This window comes from Eulemur rufifrons, chromosome 3 (assembly GCF_041146395.1).
Source record: "Eulemur rufifrons isolate Redbay chromosome 3, OSU_ERuf_1, whole genome shotgun sequence".
NCBI classification, from domain to species: domain Eukaryota; kingdom Metazoa; phylum Chordata; class Mammalia; order Primates; family Lemuridae; genus Eulemur; species Eulemur rufifrons.
The window spans coordinates 87348859-87367633 of NC_090985.1; the positions used below are offsets into that span (position 1 = coordinate 87348859).

At 35.7% G+C, this 18775-nt stretch overlaps 1 protein-coding gene across 3 annotated transcripts in view; it reads left to right on the forward strand.

The window, feature by feature from the left end:
* The first annotated feature begins 1244 nt into the window (after positions 1–1244).
* MYBL1 (MYB proto-oncogene like 1) overlaps positions 1245–18775 on the forward strand; it is a 41284-nt gene continuing 23753 nt past the window's right edge. For all 3 annotated transcript variants that reach the window (XM_069466433.1, XM_069466434.1, XM_069466435.1), the window contains exons 1-6: positions 1245–1636; positions 11203–11308; positions 11610–11681; positions 13853–13945; positions 15280–15500; positions 17090–17264. In XM_069466433.1, coding sequence (XP_069322534.1) covers positions 1617–1636; positions 11203–11308; positions 11610–11681; positions 13853–13945; positions 15280–15500; positions 17090–17264 — 687 coding nt within the window. In that variant the 5' untranslated portion in view covers positions 1245–1616. The remainder of the gene's footprint in view (positions 1637–11202; positions 11309–11609; positions 11682–13852; positions 13946–15279; positions 15501–17089; positions 17265–18775) is intronic.

Sequence of the window (18775 nt, forward strand, 5' to 3'; positions counted from 1 at the left end):
TAATTCAGCTCCTTAATTCACTCTGCACCTGCATCTCTGATTTGCAAAAGATGATGTGTACAATTTCAAAATAGCAAATGTCAGTTTGTTACAATGTTAACATGTGGTTCAGTGCTCTATTCAGTAGAGCATGTTGCCTTACAAATTTGGATCCTTAACCATGTCTAATTGTTACTGTAGTTAATCTACTTTAATGCCACTTGAAATGGGCAGTTCCCGGTTACTAGACTTGGATCCTCAAGTAGTTGCAACTGCTAGAAACTCTTCCGGCGCAGTTTCCCCCTCCCCTCCGTCTCTCAAGAGGAAGGTCACCGTCTGTTAACTACCTTGCTCATTCATCTGGGCGAAATTCCCAGTCCACTCCAGTCTTCCTGCATTATCATTCAAGACCAGGGCTCCTTCACCGCGCACATCAATTATTTCCCGCAGAGCAGGGTATGAAATTGAGCACTTTTAGGGCCAGCTGCAGACGTAGATTATTTCCCTTTTCCGTTCCAGGCACGTCTCCGGCTAAAGGCTTTTTTCGCTTGTCACACTTCTCATTCTTGAGGAAAATAGGTGATACTTGGTTTCCTGCCAGAGTCTTCGCCACTCTTGTAGCTATGAGGTCTGGGTAAAAATAGCTCACATTTTTGCTTAAAAAATAACGGCTGCGGAAATTTTATGGTTAGAGTGGTCCCAAGTCCGAAGACCGCCCCTCCTAACTACTGAGGAGGTATAGACCTAAGGAATGAGGAGCTGTGGCCGAGACAAGGCTGTAGAGCCATCTCCAGGCCGGGCCGCAGGGCCGCCCAACTCCCAGGGACACGGTCCGCTCACCCCGGGAGGTTTGGGGCGGCGGCATCTGCCCCGCCGTGGCTTCCGGACCCGCTCCTCAGCGAGTGCAGGAACTCGCCTTCCCGGTCGGCCCCGCGCGACCCTGGGCGCTCCGCCCCCTCGCGGTCCCGCTCTCGGCGCGTTCATGGTACTGTCACAGCTGGGCCCGCGAGCCCCGCCTGCGGCCCCACCCCCCTGGCTCCCAGCTTCTTCCCCGACTCCGGCGAGTTCCAGTCCCGGCTTCCAGCTCCCCAGCCCCGCCCTCAGTCGCGCGCGCTCTCCCCGCCCCGCCCTCGCCCCTCCACGTGCGGCCACCACAGCCAATGGGGTTCAGGGCCGCGTGCGCAGATTCAAACGGCGGCTCTTGAGGGAGGCTGGGCGCGAGATTCGGCGGTGTGGACAAAACCCTGCAGGAGGCTGCGAGCGCTGCAGAGCTGCTCGCTGCTGGGAGAGGGCGGGGGTCGGCGCCTGCGGCGGAGCCGCGCTGGGACCGCAGCTGGGAGGCTGAGAGAAGGCGGGAGAGGCCGGGGGAGGGCGGGAGCGCGCCTTCTGACATGTTGGGGGCATCCCTGGCCAGGCCGGGTAGGGGCTAGGAGCGGCGCTGCGGGCCGGGGACGGGTCGCGGTCCGCCCCTCTGTGCCTCGGTCCTGCCCCGCCTGGGACTTAAGTTCCGCACTCGGGCGCCTCGGGAAGGGAGCTAGGGAAGCGGCTGGAGGGTCCGGGAGAAGGAGCATTCGCCTGAGGCTGGAGGAGGCTGACCTGTGTCCCCGCCCAGCCCGCGCCTATGCGGTACTTGAAGGATGGCGAAGAGGTCGCGCAGGTGGGTGACATCCCTTTCGCCCAAGCCTGTCAGCACCGCCTTGGCTCCGATTCTCTTTCCTTTCTCGCTGCTCCCTCCCCCCATCAGTTCCTCCCCAGCCGGGGCAGAGGTTTTCCTCCCCGCTGCCCCACAGCCGCGTCGGCCTCGTTGGCCCAAGCGCCTCCGCGACGTGTGGAGAGTTGGGGACCAGTGTGTTTAAGACGCAGAAAGTGAGTAACAAACGCCCAGGTTGCTCCATTGAGCTGATTCTCCCCACAGTGCACGTCCAGACTCCTGACCTCTCACAGCCACTTTTTGGAGAGAGGTTTCTTGCCAGGTAAGTCGTGCGCTTTCAGGGAATACACTACGCAGATAGAAGGGGTTGTGCCCTGCCTGGACGACTTGAAAATGGTGTTCCGGGGGACTCTCTTTTCTGAATTACTGGATCAGTCAAAATAGGAATTCCGCGGTGAACCTGGGCGGGTTCCCCTCTGCCAACTTTGTTACTTTGAAAGGTTATACAAACTGAGGAATAGCTGAGGAGAGAGGACCGTTTTGATGTTTTCTGTAATTATCATACCTATATTCTCAGCTCTATGTGTATATTTTTAATATCTTCTACAGGGAAGATGTCACAGTGTTACTACCAGTAGCTTGATTTTAAAATAAAACAATGGGTTTGATTCACTTAATTTTGAGTGCCCACGTTTGTTTCTGACTGTAGCTAAGTGTTGCACAGAGGTAGAACACATTTTTTTTGTTGTTGGAAAATACGCTAGGGTGAATTTATACGTCTTATTTTTATTTATATGCTACTCCAGTAGCTACTCCTAAATTGTGGGAAGTAATTACTTAGATGACAAAAATCTCGGTTGTCTTTTAATTTTCAGTATTATTAAATAAACCAACCTGAAAAGATGTTTGGCAAAATTTCCAAATATTTTTATTTATCTAGATAAACAGCCCCAAAGACTTAGCTGAAGATGTATTTCGTAAATTGAAATTTAGTACTGGTTCATTCACTGCAGATTTCTATTAAAAATTGGCAATAAACTATACAAAATATTCTTTGTCTACTTATTTGTCTATTATTTTTAATAATAGATTGGTCTATGTTTTTATTTGTCTATTAAGCATCTGCTGTAATCAGAAAATTTACGTCCCTGTTAGCTAGCTTGTTATTTTGTAGCAACTACAGTATAGGACAAACTCTTGCCGTGAAACAAATGTACACCTACACTCCTCTAATGCAGAGTTTTCAACATTGGTTGGCATTATTGAACATTTTGCATCAGATAATTCTTTGTGGTAGGGAGATGTTTAGCAGCATCTCTGGCCTCTACCCAATAGATGACAGTAATAGCCCACTTCCCCCAGTAATGATGGTAAAAATGTCTCTACACATTGCCAAATGTCTTTTGCAGGGGACAAAATCACCCAGGTGAGAACCACCCAGCTAGACCTGCCAGGACCCAGTGAACTTCTCAATCTTCAGAAAAGATAGATATTAAAAGCTCTTATAATTATGATTCCTGACATACTGGTTTAGGCCTTTCTTTCAAATTTTTAAATATAAAAAAATTTAAAAATAACTTTATTAAAGCAAGGTGCCAAGTGAATATATCAATTCAATATCAGAAGTTTGTTTATATTTAAGGTGTGGCATTGTTTACTTACTGATATTAAATCTTATTTGGAACAGTTTCTTGGCTAATTCCGTTTCTTGGCCTGTCATTAGCATTTAGTTAAAGTTATGGTTAGACATGAATGTTTAAATGTCAGAATCCTCTCTTCCCAATTTGTTTTTCTGTCCATTTCATAATTGTGTATGTTTCATAATAGTGGACTAAGAAAGGAGAAATGATTTAATGATTAGTTTGCCTATATGTTATTTTCTTTTACTGACAATACTGTGGGCTTGAAATCTAAACATTAATTGTACTGTTGACTTTTACTCCTTGTCAGCTGTGTAAGTTAATTGAAACATTATAGAATACTTTAAAGAGTCATAAGTCTGGAGTAATTAAATATGGTGGGGTGAAGCTACACTCCCCTCTGGGAGCATAAAGATAGAGGATGTGGTGAGAAATTACCTTTTTTTTTTTAGACTAGTCAAGTGCAGTAGTAAGAAGGGGGAAAGAGTAGAACAAGCAGTTCAGTCTGTAACTGACTGTGGACAATCAAGTGAGATAACTCACTACCTACAGACCAGCAGAAATTATCATTTGTGAATGGTGTGTTTCTTAAAGTCTTCATACTTGAATGTGTTTCATGCTTTAAATTATATTTCTTGTATATGTAAATATAATTATGTATTTTAGAAGATTATAGAGTGTGAAATGTTTTAAAGAGAAAATAATCTAGTCATTGGGAAAAAACTCTCTTGCCTTTTGGCTAAGTATCTTAATACATATGAACCCATGTACCCATAAATTTGCACAAATATATATACATATATATATATGCCCAATTTATAGTTGAAAGAGAAAGGAAATAATTCAGTCATTTCAAGTTGTGTGATCTCCAGTATATAACCATTTAAGTATTTGTGTGATAACTATACTTTGCTGTATAAAAGTTTTGCATAAGAGTACAGGCATAAATCCTGTAATATACTTTTTCTGTGTGATCTGAAAAAAACACCTAAGAGTAGAAGACTAAGTGTTACTTCAAGTGTGAAACAACTGAAGGATGCTGGCTCTTTTGACCTTTAAGATAGCTGTAGTATCTCTCATCTAGATTTACATAAAGGAAAAAGCTAATTTAGTATTGTGACTTTAAATAATTTTACATCTCACTGGGGGTTTTAATGACATAATTTACAGACAATACTAAAATTGATATATCTGCTAATAGCATGTACTTGATTTTTAAGCATATTTATGTATAAATAATTAATTTTAGTTTTTAAAAGTCAGTTCTGCCCTTTAAAATAAACTTGAAAAAATGTCACTTAGAAGCTAGAAAGTCTATTTCCTAGTAACAGATTAAGGTATTTACGCTTGAGATGACCTATGACTGACTACACTTAACTGAAAGGATAAAAGCCAGCTCTTGAATTAGATGTTTTTTCAGTGGTGTGTGTAGGAGGCAATTTTACTATGTTGTTTCCAGCAAAATGGGTGGGGGTGAAATTATACTGAAAGAGGAGAATGATTTTTTTAAATTTGTCATTGGAATATTATTTTGGGAAGGCAGGTAAGTTCTGCCCCAGTTTTTCATTTGGTTAATTTAAGGTATTTGGATTTTATGGTCTGGGAGATAGCTTCTAGTTTTAATATATATCCTATTTTGAAGGCCATTTGTAACCATCTTTTCTCATTTAAAAATACACACACTAATGGAATCAAACAAATGTTCTCACATTGTTTTTGTTTATGGAGAGCTAGGTAGAACTCCCTTCAGTATTTATTTCAGTATTGCTATTAATAATGGTCAAAGATTATGTAAAGTCAAATGTGTCTTACAATAATAATGATAGTTTGCACAATCCAGATTTGGAAATATTTATGTATGCAGTACATCATACTAACCACTGGGTGGCCTGATTTCACTTTATTAAATCAACCTGGTAAAATTTCATACCTTGAATACAATTGGACTTAAAAAAATTAAATGCACAGTTCCCTGTCCTCAAGATAGTATAATAAAGATGTATTTTTTGATTATGATAAATATTTCAGGCATAAGGTAGTTGGTGATTAAAAATATCAAGTTAAAACAGTTTTACTAGAGCAAATTTTATGGGACTGATATTTCTCTAATTTCAAACTAGTAGTTCCTTTTCAAATAAAATTTTTAAAAAATTTTTCAAATTTTCCCTTAGACTACTTCATTTTACTGGTTTTAGGTGATATAATTTTTGTCCTTTAAAATTGAACTTCTCCTGAGTGTTCTATCTTTTCAAGTGTGAATAGTTTGTGGATTATTTTATAGGCAAAGTCGTGATTATTGTATCCTGTTAGCTTTCAGCCCAATATAAAGTTACTTTTAATCATTTTCCTGGCCTAATGAATTACAGAACTTATTTTTTGGTCTTTCCTTTTGCTGTCATAATCACTCTAATCACTTTGTTCATAATCTACAAAACTGTTTCCATTTGCATATAGTAGTTTGGTTATATATTAGACATTTATAGGATAAATATTTTCTTTGACTTAAAAAAAGAAAACTGGCAGAATCATTCTGGAAAGCAAGTCCTGAAATGGAGAGTCAAAGACCAAATTCCTCTTCTGTTTTTTGCTTTGTGACTGGAGAAATAATTTCACCTTCTTTTGCTGTCTTCTAAATTAATCACACTAGGCTAAAAACTGTTTATTTAACTATGTAGTAGGAAGCTGATTTTACTAAATTATTACATATTCCAGCATTGATTGCTATTATACAAAAATTCTATAAAAAGTAGATATAAAAAGTAGAAAAATAGAGCAGATCCATTTTGATGGTGTCTAACCATTATTGAGTGATGGGATTTTTTTCACTGTTATGTAGTGAAAGTGGAATATTGGTGTGGTTACTTGTGGGTTTTATTCCTTCCGTTTTTTTCTTGGCAAATTATAGACATTCTCAGGCGTCTTCCTGTTGTAGGTAGTGATACTGATACATTTCTAGGATCTTTTTTCTGTCATACATATTTGAAAGTTACATCATCCTTTCAACGATCACTTAAATAAATGTATTAATAGAAATAACTTGATGTCAAAACTAAGAAGTAGGTAGACTCTAGGAAAGTCCCGATAGTAGAGAGATGATTCTAAGAATTCTACTTCAGTGCTCCCTTACACTCACCCCCTCAAAAAACCCTGCTTCCTGAACATTGAATAGGCTTTATAAACTCTGTGTCTGAAACTGATGACCATGGTGAATGCAAAACAGAGAATGAAACCTCATGTAGAAATAGAAATTTCTCACAAATAAAATATGTGGTTAAAAAGTAAGGGGGCAGAATTTTACAGTTAAAATGAGCAAGTTTGGGGGAAAATTACTCCTTGGAAACTAATCTTTTTGCCAAAGTAATGTTTTTGGACTTAAAATATCCTTAACTTAAAATATTTTGATAACCTTAAGGTGGGTTTCGTTCAGATTAGATGTAATATAGATATTTTTGTGAATACTCAAGATTTATATGGGCAAATTCCCAAGGTAAAAATTGTTTTGACTTAGAAATAAAGCAGTCTCAAATAAGCTTTTATTGAAGCTTTTGGGATCTGAGTGGAGGGAGGAAAAGCAAACCTATGAAAAGCATGCCCGAGTGCTATTTGGGGTGTCAGGAAGCGGTAATGTTGCTGGTGGCATTTCTAGGAAAGGTTAAACAATGTAATAGATACCCACAAAGAACCTCTTCTGTACTGAATATTTTAAAATGTTTGTTTCAGCAGGTTCTGCTTCTTAAAATTCCACCACTTGGAGGTGCATTTGGATTTCGAAAGTCCTTTTTAACAAATGGGAATGAATGCCTTTCACCTCCTCCTAGAGGTTATTTTCATTTATTACAGTTTTTGTTCTCAGATCCACTTTAAGATGACCTGTATTGAGGAAGGTGGAAGTTTTGCTTGGGTTGGAAAGGAACAAGGTAATTTTGAAATATAGTGCACTTGGAGAGGTAGAAGGGTAAGGAAGGTTGTTCATTAATTTTACAAATATTTGAGTGGCAGGTACTATGCTTGGTCCTGAGAAGTGAACATGATAGACATGGTCTGTACTCCTGAGCTTATTGTTTGGCTGGGAAGTTTGGCGGGTACGATAAACATTAAGAAGGAAGGGTAGATGCTCTTGAGTACATACAAATAGGACAGAAAGCTATGGTGTAGTACTTTATCTGCTTTAGTAACTTTCTTAGAAATTTAGGAAGTCATTGGAGCCTGAAGCATCTCCAATTTAACAATATAATCTTGGCTAATCAGGTGATAATTCTGATAAGTGAAGATGGCTGCAGATAACAGATGTTTTCTTTAATTAAACCTGTGTTTTTGTTTTTGTCATATTTAACAAAATAAAGATATATGGAAATAAGACTGGTAGATTATTGTTACAAATTAACATTGGCTTCAGGGAGAGAGAACATTGTAGTATGGAATGCACTGAACTAAAGAAGCAGATCATGGGGAATAGGAGATCTTGGTGTTTTGCTTGGTTAGACGTGAAGAATTTGGTCATATGGAATTGAAAAGTCATGGGAAATTAGAGGTTCTTGCAAAGGATTTGTAGACAGTATATAAAATATAGGCCTTCATTTTAAAATTTTATAAGATTGAAATTATATAACATACATAGATATTAGGAACTACTCACATGTGCATAACTATGTGATAGGTTAAATAAATCTTTAAACATTTGCTGTTTGAAATTAAAATAAATTTTTGGAAAAGAGTTGAATCTAGTAAGGCAAAAATAATTTTGATTACTGTTAGGTGATCAGCCTATGCACACAATAATAATTTTGAGCCATCTTTCTGTGCCAAGTGCTGTATGAGGTGTCATATATATGTTTTCTCATTTAATTTTATCCTTAAAGCAGCACTCTAAGGTAAGTGGTATTATCCTCATTTTTACAAACAAGTTAACTAAAGCCCTGAGAGGTTAATATTTTCAAGGTTACAGAGTGAGTAGTTAAGTTAGAATTAGAACCTTGTTCTGATTTCAAAATGTACTTGAACTTTATCTTTGGTATCTTCCATATTCCTGGTACTTTCCCCCTATTTTTCCAGTATGTTGTATTATAGTGATTAAGTAGTGGATTTTAGAGGTCAGTCATGCCATATTTGGTGTGATTGTAGGCAAAAAGTTAATTTTCTAAGTCACAGTTTCCTATTTTATGAAGTGGGAATAATGATAATATTCCCCTCTTCCAGTTGTTATGGGTTTTTAAGAGAGAAATTTCATGGACTACCACAACATCTGGTACTTAGAAAGGTTTAAATACATGTTAATGCTTGTTATTTTCAGGTGCCATGACTTTGACTTTATTCAGTCCTCTATCTACTCAAAATGTTCTAATTCAGTTATAAAGGCCTGCCCTCTTTTCTGGGACTTCATTCTTTAAACTTGCTTTCTCTTTTTCATTCCATCAAAACTCAGCTTCTGCACTTTATTAACTTTCCTTGGGCCATTTCATGGCCTCAACTATTCTTTGTATGCTGGCGATTGCCAAAAAATTGTCTCTACCCTAGACCTTATATCTGAGCAGAAGATCCATGTGCCCAGTTGCCTTCTAGGTCTGCTTTGCCCAATAGGCTAGCCACATGTGGCTATTGAGCTCTTGAAATGTGGTTGGTCTGATTGTGATGTACTGTAACTATAAAATACACACCAGATTTTGATGATTTTGGTAGGGAAAAAAGGATGTAAAATATTTCACTTATAATTTTTTATATTGATTAGTTGTTGAAATGATTATATTTTTGATATATAGGGTTAAATAATATGTACCATTAAAACAAATTTCATCTGTCTTATTGCAAAAATATGGCTACTAGAAAATTACTTATATGGCTTGCATTATCTTTCTACTGGGCAGTGCTGTACTAGACATATCCACCTGTATATTTCTCAAGTACCTTGAAAACAGCTAGTCCAAAACTGTGTTTACTCTCCTTATTCCTTTCTCCTTCCCAGTGTTCTGTCTCTCCTCCTTTTCCTTTTCTTAGTGAACAGCTTTAATTATGCCCCCAAAGCCAGAAATTTTGGAATCATCCTAGATTCCTCCTCCTTCCATGTCCCTCACCTATCAGTTGCAAAATCCTTTTGTTCCTGCTTTTTAAATATCTCTCTGTTTCATGTACTTCATTTCATTTCCACTATTGTTACCTGGGTTGGTCTGTTCTTTTATGGCTTCTGGATTTTTGTCACATTTACCTCTCTTCTACCCAGAGACGTAAATAGTAGAATTCTTGCCTATTTTCTTATGGTTCTATTATGGTTTCCTTTTTAAAAATGTAAAGATGTGCTTTATCAAAATTTATTTTATTGTAGAATAGGACTCCAGCTTAATTCTTTTAAATGGCTACCCATTGTTTATTAAAAAGTCCAGATACCTCACTGATGAAATGTTAGTGTTCCAGTTTACCAAATTCCACATGGGTTTTGTGGGGTTTTTCCCTGAATATTCTGTTCCATTTATTTGTGTGTCTGTTCATGTGCAGTACCATTGCGTTGTATTTATTGTTTCTCTCCAGTATATTTTGCTATTGGGTAGTGGTAATTCTCCCATTATTATTTTTTAGAACTTTTCTGGCTATTATTGCTTTTTTTTTTTTTTTCTGAGTCAGGGTCTCACTCTGTTACCCAGACTGTAGTGCAGTAGTGCAATCATAGCTCACTATAGCCTCCAACTCCCAGGCTGAAGGGATCCTCCTGCCTCAGTCTCTCAAGTAACTGGAACTATAGTCACACGCCTCCATGGACAGCTATTTTTCATGTTGCCCAGGCTGGTTATGAACCTCTGGCCTCAAGGTGATCCTCCCACCACAGCCTCCTGAATTGCTGGGATTTCAGGCACAAACCACTGTGCCTGGCCTATTACTGCTTTTTGTGGGGTTTTTTGTATGAACTATAGGATCGGCTTGTCTAATTCTGTCCCAAAACTGATTGGTATTTTTATTCATTTAATCTAAATTTATGAAATTAGGAAGAGTGGATATCGCTACAATATTGTTTTCTTATCTGTGAATGTGGTCTGAATGTTGTTTCCATTTGTTCAAAACTTCTACTGGGCAAGGTGGCTCAGGCTTGTAATCCCAGCACTTTGAAAGGCTGAGGCAGGATGATTGCCTAGAAGTCTGAGACCTGCTCAAGCAAAATAACAAGACCCCATCTCTACAAAAAAATAATAAATAAGCTGGGTATGGTGGCACATGCTTGTAGTCCTAGCTACTCAGAAGGCTGAGGTGGGAGGATTGCTTGTGCCCAGGAGTTTGAGGTAACAGTGACCTGTGACTGTACCACTGCACTCCAGCCTGGGTGACAGAGCAAGACCCTGTCTTAAAAAAAAAAAAAAAAAAAGACTTCTGTCTCACAATAGTGTCTTGTCATTTACTGTACCTTTATCTTGTATTTTAAAATTATTTCTAGATGTTTTAACTTTTTTTGGTGAGTATTGTTAATGGATTGCTTCTTCAATTGTGTCTTATAACTGTCTGTGGATTGTATTTTACTGTTACCATTTGTCATACCCTAATAATTCTTGCCTGGGTTAATTGTGAAGATTACTAAATCATTTTCCCTTTTCCATTTCACCACACTCTTCCCGTTGATTTTTCTGAAACACAAGATTTTTGTCTTTTGCTCCCTTACTTAAAGTCCTTTTTTAGAATAAAGGTCAAATAAAGAATAAAGATCAAACTCCTTAACATGACATTCAAGGTTATAATTTGGTCCCTGGTGGCATATCCAGCCTCATTTCTCTGACGCCAGTAAGAACTATAGCTCCTCCCCATTGTATGACTCTTACTTTTTATACTTTGGATAATCTCATTGTGTATATGTCTTTTAGTCTGAGTGACTTCTGCAGTCATATCTAAACACACAGGTTCAGTGATTGAATTTATAACTTTAAATGAAATTCTTGATTTCACACATTTTTTTTGTAGTGAGGATGAGGATGATGACCTTCAGTATGCTGATCATGATTACGAAGTACCACAACAAAAAGGTCTGAAGAAACTCTGGAACAGAGTAAAATGGACAAGAGAGGAGGTAATTATCTGACAAAGTTTACTAACTTAATACTTGTATTTATTGATTAATACTATTATAGTTGTGAAAAATATTTAAAAACAAAATGTGAGAGGTAGTTTGTACCAGAGACATGAATAATGGGTTTATGTTGAGGCTGACAGAAACAGTATAGTAAATGGAGGAACTTGTATTATAGTGGTTTTAGTCCTTCTAAAAATGGTTACCAGATATTACTTGACAGAATTAGAGAGTTATTTATATTAGAGGTAGAGGAAAAGGATGAGGGAAAGCTTTCTAATTTTCATACCTGTTTTAATAGGATGATAAGTTAAAGAAGTTGGTTGAACAACATGGAACTGATGATTGGACTTTAATTGCTAGTCATCTTCAAGTAAGTGAAACATGAAATTATATTTTTAACATGGCTAACTTAGGCCATTGGGTTAAATTTGCTAATTTTAAAAATGTGTCTACATATTTTAGATTTAGATTTCCTTCCTAAAAAACGTCCCTGTTTTTCTGGTCCCCCTGTAGTTGGTTGCTAATGGCTTAGAAAGTCTAATTTTCTAGTAATGTATTTATCTAGGGGCTTAAAAGGATTACTAACCTAAAACAAAAATGATATTAATTTGGGTAGGGCCTTATAAATATTTGCTGATATATGTTAAAACATTTGGAGAGAAATTAAATGTATCGAAGTATTTCAATAGCTAACCAATAAAATCAGGAAAAAACTCTGTTGAAAAAAGTTTGTCATCTAATGTTTACATTTTTAAAATGAAATTGATTTTTTTAAAAAAATTATACTTAACTGTTCACCATACTACCAACATGCTGTTCATGAATATGTAATTTTATAATTTACAGAGTGTTTTCACATATATTCTTGTTTGTTCCGTAATACACTGTGGATAGTTAGGCAAAATATTCATATTTGAGTTTCAATACTTTGAAATTCAACTACTTTGGGTTTCAGAAACCATGTTACCTGTGTTTTTTCTATATTGTCATAAATGCCTCTTAACCTGAAAATTGAGACCAAATAATAGAACATAAATTTTGGAGTTAGTCTGAATTGTGTTCAAATGTCAGCTCCACTAGCTTAGAAAAATTACTTAACCTCTTTGATGTTTAGCTTCCTTATCTATAATATCTAGATAATAAATAGTACTTGCTTCTGTAGTATGGTGTGAAAGTTAGAAATATACTATTCTTGGCACAGTTTCTGATATTAAGCAGATGTTCAACAAATGGAAACTCAATTAGAAAAGTTTTTGTTCTTATTTTAAATAGAGACAGGATCTTGCTCTATCACCCAGGCTGAAGCACATTAGCACAATCAGAGCTCACTGCAGCCTTGCTCTCCTGGGCTCAAGCAATCCTCCTGCCTTAGCCTCCCAAGTAGCTGGGACTTCAGACACTGTGCCACCATGCTTAGCTAATTAAAAGATTTTTTTGTAGAGATGGCATCTGGCTATGTTCCCCAGGCTGATCTCGAACTCCTGGCTTCAAGCGATCCTCCCACCTCGGCCTCCCAAAGTGTTGGGATTATGGATGTGAGCCACTGCCCTTGGCCAAAAGTTATTTATGTTAGCTTTAACAGAGAAATGCTGTCAGGATATATAGAACACCTGATTATTTTGAAGAAAGTAGTAGCCTTAAAATGGATCAGCATTGATGTATAGGGCCATAAATGAAGAGGCTGAGTTTTAAGAAAGATAATTTCAAGTTCACTGGACAAAAGAGCCATTGATAGACAAAGTATTTGTATCTATCCCTTTATATGCTTATTGATTATCTGTAATCTTGTGTATGAACTAACAACTTTGTGAACTGTGAATCACTAATGAAATGTTAGGTAGTATTATTCTTGTAATAACATAGAAATTACTAGGTCATGGACTGATTAAAATAAGCCTTCATTTAGTAATCATTTTTGGAGTTTGAAATGTTTCTATACAAAGTTTTCTTATTTTGGCAAATTCATTTTCCTTTAAAGTGTCAACACTTAACCAATGTAATTAAAACGTAACACATTTTCTATATAGATATATTTAATATTTTCTTGATAACTTGGGGGTTATCATTTATAAACATCCTTTTAATACCATGCAGTAGTCTAGTAATGCCTTTAGTTTTTTTTTTTTTTTTTAACTGTATAGAGCTGTACTGTATGAATCCAGACTATTTTGCTGTTTGAGTTCTTATATCTGCTTTTTATAGGTTTCTGTCTATACTGCCTTTTATTCCTCAATCCTAGGTCCATTTCTTTATGGCAGTGTCTGTGTTATGGCTTTCCTGCTTGCTGTGTTAAAAGGCATAGTATAGAGATACGTGCTTTAATACATTGTTTTTATTGTAGCTTAAACTCTGCTGACTAATTTGAAAAGAAAAACAGAATCAGGACACAGCCATGTAAAATAAATGTTACACGTTTAAAGAATGTTATTTGAATATATTATTCTTGAAGATTTTGTTCCTAAGAGTATGAGACATTAGTTTAGGCTGACTTGCTTTCTGGAAGGCAGTGGTTCAATAACAAAATCATCTAAATTCTTTCAGAATCGTTCTGATTTTCAATGCCAGCATCGATGGCAGAAAGTTTTAAATCCAGAATTGATCAAGGGACCTTGGACTAAGGAAGAAGATCAGAGGGTAACATGTTCATATTCTTTATGTTCACTGTGTAGGTAGACTAGCTTTTTTTCTTCCTAATATGTTGTTTTGATTCAAAGTATATGTTTAAATCATTTTGATTTTATTCTCTGAGGCTGCTTGCCTAAGAAGTGAATGCTGAGTGTCTTGAAATGTAATTTTTTTCTGAATTGAGTCAAACCAAGTATAAATATATAGCTTTTTCTTTCTGAGAGTTTGATTTGCAGAAGAAAAAATACTTGCTGTAAGCTTAGTTTAACCTTGTTTAGAGCTTAGTTTAACAGGGTTAGGGTGTAGTTTCCTGTCAGAAATTGAATTAACATTTTAAAAATAGATTGTAATTTATTTTTACATCTGATAACTCGATATGTTAAGGAAGTCATCCTTTTTCCTCTTGACCTATAATGAGCCCCAGAATTAGACAGATATCAGAGCACCATTTTTCCAAAGAGTTTGTGATTGAAAAACCAGTGTTATTCTTTGTGCTATAAAAGTTGGAGATGAATAGAAGAGTTTCTGCACCACACTAGAAATTGCTCTTTAGTTCATGCCCTTTAAGACATAAAAGTTGCTAATGTAGTCAGGCAATTAGAACATCATTTCTCTTGCTTGAAGCAAAATAAAAACAACATTCTTCAGTAGGCTCAGTACTGATCTGATTTACTTGATGGCCAATGATAAGTTTTAAAATGTGTTATCTTGTTTAAAAGTACATTTAATTAAGCCTGAAATTTAATTTTTTAAAGATAGTTAATAGATGCATATAGTGAAAATATCAATATATTAAATTTAAATATCCTACGAATACAAAATGTTTACTAGGTGATATTTGACATAGGGCAATGAGGTAAAGCAGGCTGGGAATAGCTATTGGAATTTTAGGGAAAATAAAAACAAATTTAAAATGTGGGGAAAAAAATAAAATGTATGATCTGTATCCTTTCAGTTTGAGAAAGGAAGAAATGAAAGCCAATAACTTGGTAAAGTTTCTACTTCCAAACTGATTTTTTGGCTTTCTGCTGAAGCTTTTTTTTTTTTTAAGATGTAAGAGTAGAAAATATACAAGTCTCAACATTTTTACTGTTATTTCCAACTAATGTTGCATGAAAGCAATTTAACTTCATGTCACTTTAGCTAGTCCTTGGATTTTAGATTAAGTTTGGAATAAATTTTTGAAGTTGGAAAATGCTGAAGAGTATTTATTAGTAAAATTGTTTTTTTTAAATTGTAGTTGTGGCTTGGATTTGATGCATTTATTTAAAATGGTGTTCTTGAGTTATATTTTAAAATTCTTTCAAAGTAAGGTTGTTTTAAACTGTTTTTCTGTCTCTTAGGTTATTGAATTAGTACAGAAATATGGACCAAAAAGATGGTCTTTAATTGCAAAACATTTAAAAGGAAGAATAGGCAAGCAGTGTAGAGAAAGATGGCATAATCATCTGAACCCTGAGGTAAAGAAATCTTCGTGGACAGAGGAAGAGGACAGAATCATCTATGAAGCACATAAGCGGTTGGGAAATCGTTGGGCAGAAATTGCCAAACTACTTCCAGGAAGGTGCTTATATGAATGTATATACATTTTTCTGTACTTAAACATGGTCTTTATTACCTTATTTTCAAGTACCCCATAATTTTATTTTATTTACAATTAAAATTTACATAATATAAGCAACCCTTTGGGACCATTTGTCATAAATTCTGTGGCAAAGGATATGATTACTTTTTTAATGAAATGTTTTATAGCAGTAATTTGTTCAATAAAATGATAGGCTTTTAGATTATGTAAGCATGTAATACACTCCTAAAATCATATCGGTGCCAGTCAGGCGGACCATCTTTGTACAAACTCTGTTGGAATGGAATCTAATGTAAGATTTCTTTTGTACCAGATTCTGTGCATAAGACCAGAGAATAACAAATATGCTGACTGAAATAAACTGCTGTGAAAGTGTGTTAGGGAAAATTCAATTCTTAATTAATTATGGTATTATTCAAACCATGGGAATAGTGTATTTATCCATGTGGCTAAAGTATACCATTTCCCTCAGAGGCAGTGACATGCTTAAGTACGCTCACATCACACTGGTTCTAATGTTTCACGACAGTCTTTAGTGTAGACCAACAACCTTGAGGACATTCCTACCTTACTTAGAAGATATACATTTGTTTTTTTTATTGCCATAATCTTTATCTGTATAGTACTCTGTATAGTACTGTATAGTTAATAAAGTGATTTTATATATATTCTTAGATAATCTTTATGTACTTAGAAAATATACAGAGGAAACATTGCTGTCTTTATTTTATAGGTAAGGAAATGAAGACATAGTGTTATGTTATTTATCTAAGTTACTAAACCTGGTCTAGGGATTTTTGATATTTTTAATCTCTGATACATCTTTTTACTTTCCATAGAACCTAGCTTAGTGCCTTAACATAAAGTAGGTTTTTAATAAATGTATACTTTATGAAGGATGAAATTTATACTACAAGTAGCTGTATGTTGAAGATTTGCATTTTTTGTAAAGGGAACTTTAGGTTAAAAGGGAACCAATGAACTCTTTCTTTCTGTAAATATTTTGTTCTAAGAAGTGAAAAAGAATACTGGGATCCTGTAACTTGTAGTTGCCTTTGATGATCATATTTGTTTCTGGCTTAAGGCCTTTGCCTTTGTTATACCCTTTTTCTGGAATGCTCTTTTTTTTTTTTTTTTTTTTTCATGTTTTTGTATGGCTAGTTCGTTCTTGTCATTCAGATTTTAGCTTCACTCTCACCTCACAGAGGCCTTCTTAGACCACATAACCAGAATTACCCCAGTTACTCATTATTTTAATTATTTGCATTGCACTAATATTTTTCTTATTTCTTTTTTTTCCTATTCTTCTTTTCTTCCCCAATGCCACACTTCCAATGAGAATGTAAGCTCCATGAGAGCAGAGACCTTCTTTGTCTCATTCACTGCAATATCGCCAGTGCTTAAAATAATGCCTGACATACAGACATACAGTTTGTCTTTTGAATTTTGAAAAGGTATCTAATTTTGCCAGTTGTAAAAGTTTGTTTTAAGCACTTTGTGAAAGTTATACAGTGTTAAAATTTGTGAAATCCTTTTTTCTTTTTAAATTGTACACTTTCATTTCTTAGGACTGATAATTCTATCAAAAATCATTGGAATTCTACTATGCGAAGAAAAGTGGAACAGGAGGGCTATTTACAAGATGGAATAAAATCAGAACGATCTTCATCCAAACTTCAACACAAACCTTGTGCAACTATGGACCATTTGCAAACCCAGAATCAGTTTTACATACCTGTTCAGGCACATATTTTTAATACTTTTATTATTTTAAAAATTAGTTGCTATATGTGAAGGTGTTTGGTTTCTTAATAGGACAAGTAAAATATATATTAAGGGGGAAATAGACATTTAAATTTTCAAACTGAAAAAGATATGCCATACCTTTGATAAACATTTTGGTAACAAACTTATTAAAATGTTTCCTTTTATATGTAATTTTTACATTAAGAAACTTAGTATGGGCCGGGTACAGTGGCTCACGTCTATAATCCTAGCACTATGGAAGGCTGTGGTGGGAGGATTGCTTGAGGTCAGGTGTTTGAGAACAGCCTGAGCAAGAGTGAGACCCCATCTTTACTAAAAATAGAAAAAAATTAGTGGGGTGTGATGGCCGCACACCTGTAGTCCCAGCTACTCGGGAGGCTGAAGCTGGAGGATTGCTTGAGCCCAGGAGTTTGAGGTTGCAGTGAGCTATGTTGATGCCACTGCACTCTGCAACAGAGTGGGACTCTGTCTCCAAAAAAATAAAAAAAAAATTTAGTATGAACATTTCCTAATATTCTAATTTTTGAATCTTCATTTATGATTCAAAGCTTAATGGTTATCTTTATCTGTGCTTTAACATATAGGGTAGTTTCCATTTAAAAAACTTTTGTGTAATTATAGTATTTATTGCCTATCTCTAAAAGGTAGGTGTGTATAAAATGGTTTAAAGGAGAAAATAGTAAAAAATCATTCATGCCATCATTCTGATGGTGTGTTAATTGGTCTTTGATGGCTTTCAACTTGGCTTCTCCTCCTTATAATCAATCAGTTGGATGATTTTAGTCTTTGTCTAGACAGATTCATTAAAGTAGATATTATCCAAGCTCAAAATGGGGCAAGCTGTATGTTGTTCCTTAAAGTGCATTTTCCTACCTGCAAGAAATTAGTTTAGGAGTCTTCATAAGGTTTGTTTTACATTTCTCTGTCTACCTTGTTTATGACAATGAGTAGTTCTTGGTTCTTATCACATAAAATGTAAAGATTAAGTTAGGACTTAATAGTACAGTATCTATCAAAAGATAAAATTGGGCAAGACATTAAAAATTTGTGCTCAGATTTGATTTTTGACATTTTATGGGACATAAGTTTTTTAGGCATAATTTTAAAAGAACCACTTCAAGTAATGACTTTTTAATTAACGAATAGGAAAACATGTAAAAACAGTATAGTTATCTGCTGATACTCAAGGTTTTTATTGTCTGTTTTTTTACATTTTTCTTTAGAATCCTAGATTTCAGCAGCATAAACTGAAACATTCTTCTATCTTAGAAAGGTTATTTAAATTTATTTTTTTAACTCATAGAAAGATGATTTTAAAAATTACTTGGGGCCGATGGAGTGTTTAATAGTCTTAATAAAAACATATTGGAAAGATAAGGATATTTCTTATACTTTAAGAATTGTTTCCCTTGCTAATTTTAGAAATATTTATATATTCATAGTTTAATTAATTTAACCTAAGATAATTCTAATTTATTATAAAGTGT